Genomic DNA, 15016 nt, shown 5'->3' on the forward strand with positions numbered 1-15016 from the left:
GATAATTTCAACTACATGAAATTTAAAAGCCTTTATAGCTAGGAAATGAATGCATTTAGGATAAGAAGGGAAACTGTCATTTGGGGAAAATAATCTTTGCAACAAGTATCTTCAATAAGGACCTGATATGTAAGATACATAATTGTTTCAAGACTAATAAAACTAAAGACTCAGTGATCAAAGGACAAGAACAGTTTTCAAAAAAATTGCAAAAGAATTAATAACCATAAAAAGACTACGGGGGAACGCAAGTCAAAACAACTCTGAGGTTTCATCTCACACAGCAAATTGGCAATAATGCAAATAGCCCATTGCAGGAGAGACCACAAAGATACGCATACAAATACATTATTCAAATGAGATAATATCAGTAAAGTGCCTTGCATATAGCAGGTATTCCATAAATGCTATAAATTCCCTTCTCCTTAGTATCAATCAATCCAACCATTCCCCTAAAGCAATGTGGAATTATGCTAACAAAGTGATGTTCATACTCTTAGACCCAAAGATCCCACTGCTAGACAAATACCCCAGGGGAGGACAAATATACACCAATATATTCCTAATAGCACCTCTGTGCTAGCAATGATCTGGAAAGAGGAGGTGCTCACTGTTACGGAATGACTCTACAAACTGTGGTACATATGTGTAATGGATTGTTACTGTCACTAAAAAAAAAATAAAAAATGAAGAATTTAAAGTACAGAAGACATATATGAACTGATACATAGTAAAGTAAGCAGAACCAGGAAAGAAGAAAACAATAAATATAGCAACAACAATGTAAATAAAAAAAGAATAAGAATATCCAAAACACAAAAAAAAATGAACATTGAATGGTATGTAACTATAATGACCAAGAAAGGAACAAATAGGAACAAAAAGGAACAAATAACAAATTGTTAAGGAACAAATAGACCTTCTTCCTTTCTTTTGTATTAGTAGGTAGGAAAACTATGAGTATGAAATATTGCATAAGTTGTCAGATTTGGTTGATAATGGATTGGTAGATTTTACTGAACTTTTCCCCCCTTTTTAAAAAAATTCTCTATTACACAGTTACCTCAATATGTAGGGAAAGGCAGAAGGATATATTTTTAAATGAAGACAATGTAAAAAAAAAAGATAAAAGTGAAATTAAAAAAAAAAAATATCTCGGGGGGCGGAGCCAAGATGGCGGCTGGTAAGCACGGACTGGAGTGAGCTCCATACCCGAGTCCCTCCAAAAACCTATAAAAATGGCTCTGAACCAATTCTAGAACGGCAGATCCCACAGAACAGCAGAGGGAAGCAGGGCTCCAGCCCAGGACAGCCCAGATGGTCTCTGGGTGAGCTCTATTGCACACGGAGCTGGGAGCTGGGAGCTGGGAACGGAGTGGAGCAGAGCCCAGCCTGAGCGGCGTGGACCATCCAGACCAGAAGCCGGGCGGAGGGGGCCCTAGCGCCCTGAATATGTGAGCTGCGGCAGTTACCAGACCCCTCGACCCACAAACACCAAAGACTGCGGAGAAGGTTAGTGGGAAAAGCTGCGGGAGTGGAAGGAGTTCGCGGTTCGGCTTCCAGCCCCAGGGGCAGCGGAGGTGGGGCAGCTACAGCTGTTGTTACTTCCGGCTCCAGGCCCACCTGGTGGGAGGAATTAAGTGGCGGATCAGAGCAGGAGTGCAACAGCCTGCTGAAGATCTAAGCCCAGTCTGGACTGGGGGTCCTTGGGGAAGGAGGAGTGCGGCTCTGACAGAGCTGGCACCTCCCCCCCAAACATAGAACATAGAACTCTGTAATCTACAAGCAGTCATACCCCACTGAAAAACTCAAGAGTCAAGTCAGTTGGTTGGGAATATGGCCAGGCAGCGAAAACCCACCCAGATTCAGTCTCAGACTTTGGATTCTTTCTTTGGTGACAAAGAAGACCAAAACATACAGCCTAAAGAAGACAACAAAGTCATAGAGCCTACAACCAAAGCCTCCAAGAAAAACATGAACTGGCCCCAGGCCATAGAAGAACTCAAAAAGGATTTGGAAAAGCAAGTTAGAGAAGTAGAGGAAAAATTGGGAAGAGAAATAAGAAGGATGCGAGAAAACCATGAAAAACAAGTCAATGACTTACTAAAGGAGACCCAAAAAAATACTGAAAAATACACTGAAGAAAACAACACCTTAAAAAATAGACTAACTCAAATGGCAAAAGAGCTCCAAAAAGCCAATGAGGAGAAGAATGCCTTGAAAGGCAGAATTAGCCAAATGGAAAAGGAGGTCCAAAAGACCACTGAAGAAAATACTACTTTAAAAATTAGATTGGAGCAAGTGGAAGCTAGTGACTGTATGAGAAATCAGGATATTATAAAACAGAACCAGAGGAATGAAAAAACGGAAGACAATGTGAAATATCTCCTTGGAAAAACCACTGACCTGGAAAATAGATCCAGGAGAGATAATTTAAAAATAATTGGACTACCTGAAAGCCATGATCAAAAAAAGAGCCTAGATACCATCTTTCAGGAAATTATCAAGGAGAACTGCCCTGATATTCTAGAGCCACGGGGCAAAATAGAAATTGAAAGAATCCATCGATCGCCTCCTCAAATAGATCCCAAAAAGAAATCTCCTAGGAATATTGTTGCCAAATTCCAGAACTCCTAGATCAAGGAGAAAATACTGCAAGCAGCCAGAAAGAAGCAATTTGAGTATTGTGGAAACCCAATCAGAATAACCCATGATCTGGCAGCTTCTACATTAAGAGATCGAAGGGCTTGGAATGCGATATTCCGGAGGTCAATGGAGCTAGGATTAAAACCTAGAATCACCTACCCAGCAAAACTGAGTATCATGTTCCAAGGCAAAATATGGACTTTCAATAAAATAGAGGACTTTCAAGCTTTCTCAGTGAAAAGACCAGAACTGAATAGAAAATTTGACTTTCAAACACAAGAATCAAGAGAAGCATGAAAAGGTAATCAAGAAACGGAAATTGCAAGGGACTTACTAAAGTTGAACTGTTTTGTTTACATTCCTACATGGAAAGATGATGAGTATGATTCATGAGACCTCAGTATTAGGGTAGTTGAAGGGAATATGCATATATGTGTGTATATATATATATATATATATATATATATATATATATGTTTATGTATATATATAAGTGAATGTGTATGTATGTATGTATCTATGTGTATATGTATGTAGGTGTATGTATGTGCATATATATATATATATATATGTAAAAGAGAGAGAGCAGACACAGGGTGAGTTGAGGTTGAAGGGAAGATAGCTAAAAGAAATAAAATGAAATTAAGGGATGAGAAAGTAACATACTGAGAGAGGGAGATAGGGAGAGATAGAAGGGGTGGATTATCTCGCATAAAGATGGCAAGAGGAAGCAGTTCTATGGGAGGAGGGGAGAGGGCAGGTGAGGGGGGAATGAGTGAACCTTGCTGTCATCAGATTTGGCCTGAGGGGGAATACCATACATACTCAGTTGGGTATCTTACCCCACAGGAAAGAAGAGGGAGGAAGATAAAAAAAAAAATAAAAGGCGGGGGGGGGGGGGGGATGATGGAGTGGAGGGCAGATGGGGGTGGAGGTAATCAAAACAAACACTTTGGAAAGGGGACAGGGTCAAGGGAGAAAATTCAATAAAGCGGGATGGGTTGGGAAGGAGCAAAATGTAGTTAGCCTTTCACAACATGAGTATTGTGGAAGGGTTATACATAATAATACATGTGTGGCCTAGGTTGAATTGCTCAACTTCCTAGGGAGGGTGGGTGGGAAGGGAAGAGGGAAGGGAATTTGGAACTCAAAGTTTTAAAATCAGATGTTCAAAAACAAAAAAAGTTTTTGCATGCAACTAAAAAATAAGATACACAGGCAATGGGGCGTAGAAATTTATCTTGCCCTACAAGAAAGGAAGGGAAAATGGGATGAGAGGGGAGGGGGGTGATAGAGGGGAGGGCTGACTGGGGAACAGGGCAACCAGAATATAAGCCATCTTGGAGTGGGGGGGGGAGGGCAGAAATGGGGAGAAAATTTGTAATTCAAACTGTTGTGAAAATCAATGCTGAAAACCAAATATGTTAAATAAACTGCATTTAAACAAACAAACAAAAAAAAACCTCTACTAACAAAAGTAAAAAAAAAAAAATATATCTCAACTATTCCTGAAAGAGTCACACTGATAAACTAAAAGTATTATGAAATTATGATGTGATACTCAAAACTAGTTTTTTAACATTGTCCATTCTTCCCCAATTATTTTAATGGGGTGAAGAAAAGAGAATCAAACACATACACACACACACACACACACACACGCATGCATACTCTGTGTGTGTGTGTGTGTGTGTGTGTGTGTGTGTGAGAGAGAGAGAGAGAGAGAGATACTGCATTTTAGAAGAAAAAGTATTATAAAACAGGGAATTAGCAGTTAAACAAAAATATGGACTAGGAGTCAGAAAAATTAGTCTGGAGACCCAATACCACCATAAGTCATGTGTAATCCCGAGAATGCCATTTGGTTTCTCTGGGTCTCAATTTCCTCATACACATACATGAAATGGAAATATTACTTGTTTTATCTATCTCATATGGTTGCTATGAGGATCAAACGTGCAAAACACTTTGTAAAAACTAAGCCTGTATAAATGTAAGCCATAATTTTTATATTTAATACTTAAGCTATTATTTCATCTTGTATTTCCTCTTCTACTAAGACAGATCAGAACTACTCTATTATTTATTAGATTTGAGAGTTGTTGTGGCCAAAACTTTCAACACCCTATAGCCAGTCTGATAATGAGCTCTCCTACTTAGGCTGGTCTTCGATTAAACATATACAGCCCATCTCAGCATGAAAGTCTAACTTTAGCTCCCTGTAGCTCATGCTCCACTGGCAAAACCTTGAGAATTCAGGACCACTTTCATGCCACTATGGGTCATTAGAGATAGGCCTATATTTAATATTGAACTTCCTCAGCTTATGTAATATTAGCACTAGGGAATGAAGTCAATAAAAATGGACTTCTAATAGAAGTCCTACCAGGATGCCTCATTGAGTTTGAAAAGACTATCATCAGAACACAAATTCTGCTAAATGTGTCAATCTGGAAAGGTTCTGAATATAAACCCAGTGATAGTTGATGTCTGCCTTCTGAGGACCATACTGGCTAAATTTAGAGAGGCTTATTCATAAAAAAATTGTTCAGTTTTTTTGTCACTGCAATTCATAAAATTGGCCACTGTAATCACTGTTGGCCAAGGAAATATTCACAATTGGAATCACAGGTGCTTTAAGTATGGAAGTAATTAATAATTAAGCCATAATTCTGAAAATCTTGGGGATAAGAAGTTTAGGACCATAAATCTAAAATGACTTCTCAAGTTCATTCCAAATCTAAGATTCTGGCCTTTCACAAGGCCTAGATTACTAATTATCTAGCAATAGTAATTATCTCATTTTTAAAAAGCACCAACAGGCACAATTATTTAAATATGAGTTAATTTTAAACATAAGAAAACATTTGCAGTGTAAAGTAGAGAGATGTCAAAAGAATACCTAATAAATTTTAAACCTACCACAAAAATAACAAAACTCATCTAAAAAATTATGAATTAAAAGTTAAGAACAATCTAAAAAATTACACGGGAAGTGATAAAGGAAAGTCAAATTTGGTTTAAAATCTTTTGCCGCATGTAAATCAATAATAATTTCTGGTAAAGTAACAACAATACATGGTACACCCTTTTCTCAAAGTTCAGAAAAAGTTAAGCTAAGAGATTTAAACCAAATTTGACACAGAAGAAAAGTTTCTAGGTTAAAGGACTAGATGTGGGTTTTTCTGGAAGCAATCTATATAGTTATAAACTGTTTTATTTGCTGAACATGGAACCAAAATGAAAGATTCTGAAGCATTAAATCAAGCTCTAGGTAAAACTACAAGTCATCAGCACTGAGAACAGTAAAGACAGCCTGATTCTAATATTATTCTTGTGTAAGAAATAATTACATTCTTACTTACTTCTTTCTTGGAAGATACCAAAGAAAGCACTAGCATGAGTCCTACCCTAATGGAGCTTACAATAATGATTCCAAATCTAAAACACTATTTCAACATACCTGATCAAATAATACAGACTAGCAGTATTATTATTAAAGGGTAAACATTGGGACTTAAGTTCAACCTTCATTGTATTTATGGACTCAGAGGAATTCTGCTGCAATGACATTAAGTTTAATCAATTAACTAACAAGTATTATTAAACATGTTACGTACTTCTCCAGTCTTACCTTGGCTAAGTATTTTCTTGATTTGCTCTCATTCTGATGTCGACATGCATGTAAATAACAAGTGATGGCAGATACACCAAGATGAAGCTGCCGCTCCTTCACAAATATATTCTCCAGGTAATCACCCCACATTGCCCAGGCCTTCACCAACACATCATGCATTTGCACAGCTGCTGAGAAAGCTTTGTTTGCCTCCTCAGACCTATCAGAATGCAAAAGATTAAAATATGAATTCAAACATTTTAAAACTCGGTCAGATTTTCAAGTGAGCAAAACTCCAAAAAACTAAAAACAGAACATGTCGAAAAGATAATGAAATTATTTCTTTTAAACTAACAGGTTAGATATAATTCCAGAATCTAAATTTATATTTGCTGAGAAGCAGAAAGAGAAATGAGTTGGGATAAATCAGTCTCAGTTCCTTTATCTGTAAGATGAGAGGATTGTTAAAGTCCCTAACAACTCTTAGAGTCTATTTTTTTTCCCCGAGGAAAGATATACCTTTTTAGTATGAGATCCTATTGATGAATTTGGCATACAACTCTTGGCTGCATTAATTACAAATTCTATAATGCTTAACTACTTGCTAGCCATCTTCCTTTTTATCTCAAGCAAATTTAACCTAATTCCTTACTGGTCAAACGTCCCATTGTGGCCTTGACTAATAAGCATATCAATACTGTAATGAGCAAGTGATTCAAGCCCACCCTAGCAAGGGTTATGGGAATGTATTTCTAAACCACCAGATATATAAACAGTGTATTAAAGGCACCAAGTGGAAAGATTTACATTTTGAGAAACAGTACTAAAATAATTTCAAACAGAAGAACAAAAAAGACCAAATAGCTTGGGGAAAAAAAAGGAGAAATATACCAGAGGTTGCACCTACACTGGCAGATTTCACATTTCAATTTAATGGATGGCACTGAAATCACTCTGAAACAGAACTAATGCTATACTAGAATAAATTGTCTTTGCAAAGGTGAAAAGGATTAATTTTCAATTTTTTCTTTTAAATTTTGCAGAAAACATGATGAAATGTCTATTTAAAAAGATACTTCTGTTCAAAATTTTATAATGTTGGAATTTTAATTTTGTAGAACATATTTAATTACATGCCAAGATAAAAAATTAGACACTATAATTCCAAGGAAACATAATTTGACTAAAACACTTTTCAACAGAAACCTCATTGTTTAAAAATTTCTTCTTTTAAATAATCTTCTAAACTTTGTGAGTAAAAGTGAACCTAAGACCATATTTAATTCACCATATTATAAATATTCCCGCATGCCTTGCTTGCCATTAAAAAAAAAATCAAGGACAACAACAGCACCGGTAGGTCATATAACAAAACTGCATTACAGAAATGATTGCAGAAATTCAGTGTTTTGTACTCCATCTGCTGGATGCACAGGAACACACAACTGGATAACAATCGCAGAGATTAAATGTCAGTTTCAACTAAAACAAATCACACAGCTTAAACTACCTGCTGCTCACTGAATGTATAGGGAGACAGATTTTGTTTCCAAGACCAAAAAAGAAAAAGCTGCATGATACACCATGATAAAATGCAAACACTTGTAAAGAAATGCCAAGTATGCAGGATTAAAAAGGCAAAAAGTTTCAAATTTTTATAGTTTCTATGACCTTACTTTAAAGACCTCAAAATCCTTAACAAAGTTACTGAGTTCTTTTTCCGCTTATCCTACCACTGCCTCATCATGAAGTAGAGATGGCCTATATCCCAGAAGGCTACGATGGTAGAACCCGGGTTCTGGCAGGGACTATCAAGACGGAACTGCTCCAAGCAGTTATGAAGATCTGATATTCGACTCATATATAATCTGAACTCAAGACCTAAAGTAGTTCATGAGAACAGTGAAATCTTGATGAAGTAGCTCCTGCCCATTTGGGTCCCCAGATTATCCTGTTCACTGTTCACTTTAGAGAAAGGCTTAAGACTGCCCCAGTCTTACTCTACTTACTTCAAATAATGCTAGGTTCCACTGTCTGCCCCATTTACCATACCCATCTCATTCCCTAGTCTGCTCTAGGCCCATTGGTTCTAGGCTTTCTCCCCTTCCCTAGGCCATTTCCATAGTTTAATCTCAATTTGGGTTCCGATTCACTTCCACTGTTGCCTCTTTCTCATGGTAGTGAAAAGCAGAGATAAGAAGAGTCAATTTTTAAATGCCAAGACTACTTCCCCCCCAAAAATTCTGAGCATACAAAGTTCTAAAAATTAATGATGCCTATAAAAATACTCATTAAAAATATCCAGGTGGTTTTATATTTATTATAATATTTTTTTTCTGAGAGGATTGCTTCTATTATCTGTTTTTATTACTTACGCTTTCAGTCATTAAGCAGAAAAGTGCAATGCCATTTGGTGTACGGGAAAGCGCAGGGGATTTGGAGCCAAATGGTACATTCTTAACTTTTTTGCTGATTACGTATGTGACGGTGGTCCACTCACTGAACCAATCTGGGACTTACATAATGAAGGGGATGGAACAGTGGATTATGATAATAATTAACTAGCATTTTTACAGTACTTTAAGGTTTATAAAGTGCTTTACTCATTTGATCCTCACAATAACCCCCAGAGGTGTGACCATTATCTCTACTTTACAGATGAGGAAATTAAGATAGAGTGATTTGCACAATGTCACGCATCTAAGTGTCTGAGGCCATATCTGAACTCAGTTCTTGACTCCAAACCCGGAGCTCTACCCACGGTGCTACCTTATCTCTAGGGTTAATTTCAGCTCTCAGACCTACCCACCCTTCAAAAAGGGGGCATGAATTATTAAGGAAAAATAGAGAAGGAAAAGAATTTGGAAAACAAATATTAATTAAAATTGCTACATAATATCAGCTGTCAGCCAAAATAAAATCAGAAATAAACATCTCTCTTAAAAGGTTTTCAGAAACACAATAGTATTAGTTCCCCTAGTTTGTGGATTAACCAGTACCTCCTCCCTAGCCTTTGTCTTGGCTCCTCTGGTTGCTTCTTAGCACTTCTATCAAGTGGAACTCCAAGTCATGTTTTGATTCATGGGAGACTGTGGGCTTTATCAGCGAGAAGGCAGAAGATGCTACTTAAAACAGACCACATAGAGATTTTTTTATTCATCTGTGCTATCCCTGAATAGGACTGGAATGATATAAAACGAGTGGAGAAGAAAAGATCAAGGGAACAAATTATCCCAACATTACCAAACAAACCAGTATCGCAACAGCTAACTTCACTTAATGATTTAAAAATTTATAAAAATTCATCACCTACTTATACCAGATGTATTTTCATATTTATAGTCATATAATACCATTAAGAAGAAAAATTAGCGCTTTCAAGAAATCTTCTTAATACTGCTTTAAGAAAAGCATTTTCCTTTTGTGCAAAAAATTTTAAAAACTCAAAAACTGAGAGAAAATTTAGCATATATTTAAGAAACAAATCCAATATACTTAAGTTAAAAGAATTATTTAGGGCTTTAAAAAAAAAGAACTTCAATGGGAGACCACATAGCTGTGCAATTATGATCTGTGGTAATGCAGAAATTAAAATGACTAGCATTATGGAAAACATGATGCAAATGCAAATAACCTTGCCTGTCAAATAGCTTATTAAAAAGCTAATTAGCCTCTATATTATACAGCCTCCTTATTTCCCCAAGCAGCTTTCCATGTCCTTGGTTAGGCTGCTTTGGCACGGAACACTATGGGAACAGCCTGATAAACGACTCACGACCACCATTTTCCATTTCTAACAACAGTATCTGTCACCACTGTGTGATGCTCTTATCTTCTACAGGTTATCTGTCACTCTAGCATCTCTGACAACTCTTTACAGGTCAGTTTTGAATAGGTGACAAAAAGGGAAAAACATCTATTCATATGACCTTTAATTTCTATCACAGTATATATTTTGAAAGTTATCAACAATTGGTGGGGACTACAGGACTCAACAGGTCTCTTCGTTTCCTTACTCATATTACAACATATCAAGAACTCCCGATGGATATTGCTTCCACCAACACTCATCAAAAAACCATCCATGCCTTAACAGATAGTCCTCATGAGTTGCTGTACCATCCAATAGTCAACATTCTGGTATTGAGTCACTTTGTTGCTAGTCTTTCAATGACAAAAGACACAACTGACCACACTGAACTCACAACCTTTACAGCAGGCTCAGATTGGCCAAAATATGAACTACCCTAGTTCAATCCTTAACGATAATAACAGCAATTCGCATTTATATAGCACGGTAAGGTGTTCGGAGTGCTTTCTTCACAACTTGGGAGGTGGTAAGTGGTATAAGAATTATCATCTCCCTCTCATAGAAGAGACCGGGGACCAAAGAGGTTGGGTTATTAGCTGAAAGTTAAAAAGTAAAAGAACTGGGATAGAAGCCACACTGACCACAGCACATGATTTTCTCTTTAAGAATGAGGCATCACATTATTATTTAATATTACATTAGAAATTCTAGCTGAAACAATAAGACAAGAAAAAAGAAAATGAAGAAATAAACAGAGGCAAAGAGAAGGAAAAATTCTCCATTGCAGATGATACACTGAGACAACACTGCCATCCTCGTCAAGACTCAATGAAAAAATTCATTACAACTGCTTCTGTAAAGTAGGCTAAAAAAGAAATTCTGGAAATCAGCCTTTCTATACAAAATTGAAAAAAAAATTCAGAAGGAAGAAATAAGAGAAATTCCACTCCAAAAATTTTGAAATAAATAATACATTTGGGTACAATACCAAATTTAGGTTGTTATAGCAAATTTGAATGCAACTAATAGCAAATATTTGGCAGTGGTATGAATGGTGGATTTGAGTGTCAAGACTACAGGCAGAGATAGGTTATTGAATTAGTCCACTGAGCAGGTGATAAAATCTTGAACTAGAGTGGTTTAGGGTATGAGGAAAGAATAGAGGAAAAATGTGAAGAACTGGATTCAACAAGATTTGGTAACTGGGTGTAGAGTGAGCAAAAATGAAGGGTGAGGGATAATCCCTAGGTTTTGAATTCTGGGATACACCAATACATAGAGGATGGAACATGAATGATGATACTGCAAAGGAAGATCATTCTGACAGGTAAGAACTATATACAGCAAAGCAATGTTATAAGAATTCAGGGAGAAGAGAGCATCCAGAGAGGAGGAGATGGTCAACAGTGTCAAATGCTACAGAGAGGTAAAAAAAGGGATAAGGCTGGAGAAAAAGGCCATTGGATTTAATAAAGAGATCACTGGTGGCCTCCAAGGTAGTCATCTGGGGACTACGACGTAGATGGAAGTCAGAGTAAAACGGAAGGTTAAGAAAGTATATGGACAATAAGTCACACAGATCTTTCTAGGAGTTTGAATGACAGCAAACAATGGTTTTGCTTTTTCTTGCAGGGATTCAGAAAAAACATGGGACTATGAGCAAAGCAAAAGAGAATGAGAAGGGGTACTGAGTTAAGAAAAACAGAAGGAACAGCATATACAAGGACAATATACAATATCAATTTTTAAAAAGCACTAAATGTCATCTAAACTCAGATTAATTGCAATGAACAAACTTGGTTGCAGAGAACACAGGATAACACAGACATCCATCCCTCTTCTCAGGAGAAAGGATATGTATTATGAGTGGAAAATATTACATATACAGTCAGTGGTGGCTATATGGAATGGTCTTAAGGAAAATTTTTTGTTTGTTTTAAAGAGAGTTCAATGGGTGAGGGTATATTAGCAAATAACTATGATACAAAAAGGCCACAATTAATTTTTTAAAAAGTAACAAAATTTAAATTAAAAACTTTTTAAATTAAAATTTTTCAAGTGCCAGTAAATGGGGGGTGGGAGGGGAGAAATAAAAGGACCAAGGGTCATCTTTATGACATGATGAGGCAGGACTTCAGTGAAGTTCCCAAATACCAATTAAATATTCTATTAATTTATTTGTGCCAGTATTTTAAAGATTTTTTCCCCAGGGCCTGGTAATAATCTTAAGATAATTGTAAATAGTATTCACACATAATTATTCTATACAATTTTCTAAACAGTTTAGCTCACTGATGATAGAGAACAACTTCTAGCCAATATAATTTATAGATCTACATAATATTAATCAAACATTTCAGTTTTTGCATGAATATATATATATTAAAAAGCTGGGTTTCTGTCCTGGTTTTTGACACTAATCAGCTTCACAGGACTGGAAAAAATGATGTGAATTCTTAAAGGCTTCAGGTTCTTCAACTGGAAAACGAGAGGGCTGGACAACAAGATTCCTATGGTCCTTCCAGCTCTGAAATCCTGTGATTATGAAAATCTCCTATGTAAACACATTCAATTATAGCCAAAAGAGAATGTTAACATATACTATGATTTATATAAATAAAATCATTTTCTTAAACTGAACTTATTTAAACACTACACACCTAAATCAACGAGTGTCATTTTGTTTCTATTTATAACTCTAATTATTCTAAGAAATATTTTATTTGAAGTATATTTCTGAAAAAAATGAAATCTTCAGAAAAACCTTCCTAACTACTGGGTTCAATAGGAACTAAATCAACATTATAGAAGTTTTAAGGTTTCACTCAACTAGTTTCTGAAAAGCTTTTTAAAAGCACACCAAACTGGCCTATCAATCTCATGTTGAAAGCTACCATCTTGCTATGAGGTACTATATCGGAAACATTATAAAAGAAAAGCAATTTCATGCTTGAACTTGGTACTGGCTTTACCTCTTGAACAACATCCCTGCTTAAACTTTTGGATGCATTATTTCTGCTACTCCTGTCTTATATGGAGACAGTTCGTTTGCCTAATATACATACTTGTTAATCTGTGCCAAGAACATTCCCTTTAAAGCATAAAATTCAGCCGTCATCTCCTTTGTGAAATACTTCAAGTTTGTGGATTCAATGACTTCAAGGCCCTGTAAAGAGAAATTGTGTGCGTGTGTGTGTGTGTGTGGGAAAAGTATTGAAAATGAATTCCCAGATCAATAATGTAACAGACAACATAAAATATCGATGGAAGTAATGATCCCCTTGAGGGCCTTCTCCTAACCCACCCTTTATCAGAATACAATAATATCATAACACTTCCTTGCCTTGGCTGTCAGTTATCTAACAGTAAAAGATTTTAACTGAGTCACAAATTGAGAAATTTTAGACTTAGAAACTTTAACTCTGCATCATTAACAATTTTTGAATCCAGTTTCATTTACTCATTGTAATATTCCCCTTCAAAGAAATTCAACTCAAAATCCTACTTCTGAAGTTTCTGTAATATATACAGTTAAGGAAAAAATAGGCAAATAGTAGAACTTAACTTGTAAAACATAATTAAATGACTAGTTGCTTTTTGCCTCTTTTCTTCTTAGGAACTATCTCCCTCTACTATAATTAACACTATTCTTCTCAAAACACACAGACAGACAGACACAGACACACACACACAGAGACACACACAGACACACAGACACACACCTCCTTGAACATGACTGTTTTTAACTATAATTCTCAGGTTTCTTACTCCCTTGTTTAATCCTTCCCATCAGCACTCTACCTGCATGCATTCATTTTTGCCCATGACTCCAGCCAGCTGGAGGTAGCACTTGACTTGCTGTCGAATCTTCTGAAAACAGTCCACAATGGGCACGGTAGGAATGGTGTGAATGCGGCTCAGTATGTCCAGAGCCACATTGACCAGCCCTTGTTTCCGGGCAATTTTTCCATACTGGATGATGGCTGAAGCTGACGCGTGAACCCCGAGCATAGCGTTGTTGGAACTGGGGTCGTGCTGCGAACTATTTTCATAGGCAGTTACAATAGCTAAAAAGCCAAGATAGGGAAAAAAAAGGGTCATGATAAGGTTTGCTAAAAATATAAAGTGAACATATGGCTTATGAAAATGGGAGATTTGTGATGAACCCCAGCTACTTTTGTTGTGTACACACTTATATTTTTTTCATTAATAAATCTACTTACCCATTACACTTAACATCACCACCTTAGCTAATTACATCATGAAGGCTGCCCTGTAAACCTTGGCCACATGAGCCTAATAACAGGCTCTGGAGCTCGACAGCAGAGAAAGGGGGAAGAACAGAGAATGGGCCAAGGGGAGGGCAGCATCATAGCTGTTCTAGTTCTTCCTCAGTGACCCCACATGGTCCTCACCATTTGGCAAGTTGCTGATCCCTGTCTGACTCCATTCTAGTAACAAAAAGTGGAAAACCCCATCTTCCCTCCACCTCCCCCACATAACAACAACAACAAAAACAGTGGGTTGTCTGGAAAATTACATGATGAATGCATGCCGGACCAGGTAGGTTTACCCTGGTAATGATGTTGTCTCCACATGAAAATGCTGCTCCAGTGAGATAAATCATCTGATACAATAGGTAACCTATTCCTCCAGGTCTTCACTACAGTCTTCATATCATGGAGGCTGTTGTTCCTTCCCAAGTTAGTTGGCTGCAAACCAGCATTTATCTGTGCAGCTTCCTGAAGTTCAATGATTTGCTGAGCTGCCTAAATGAAAGAAATATTAATTACTAATACATAAGTTTCTCCAAAGAATAAAACTAGTCAAGTATGCTCCTGTGATTCTGATTATTTAACCAATTACCTTCAACTATACATATACATCTTCAACTCAATAACAACATAACATTTATATAAACACTTCAAGGTGTACAAAGTAGT

General features: G+C 36.7%; 1 protein-coding gene across 1 annotated transcript in view; it reads right to left on the minus strand.

Annotated features, from left to right (window-relative positions):
* Positions 1–15016, minus strand: part of LOC118833954 (transformation/transcription domain associated protein) — a 172789-nt gene that overhangs the window by 38727 nt on the left and 119046 nt on the right. The window contains exons 60-63 of the mRNA XM_036741388.1: positions 14647–14842; positions 13875–14140; positions 13139–13239; positions 6281–6482 (exon numbers count right to left, since the gene is read on the minus strand). Of these exons, the coding sequence (XP_036597283.1) occupies positions 6281–6482; positions 13139–13239; positions 13875–14140; positions 14647–14842 (765 nt within the window). The remainder of the gene's footprint in view (positions 1–6280; positions 6483–13138; positions 13240–13874; positions 14141–14646; positions 14843–15016) is intronic.

The sequence above is a fragment of the Trichosurus vulpecula genome, chromosome 1 (genome assembly GCF_011100635.1).
Source record: "Trichosurus vulpecula isolate mTriVul1 chromosome 1, mTriVul1.pri, whole genome shotgun sequence".
NCBI lineage: Eukaryota > Metazoa > Chordata > Mammalia > Diprotodontia > Phalangeridae > Trichosurus > Trichosurus vulpecula.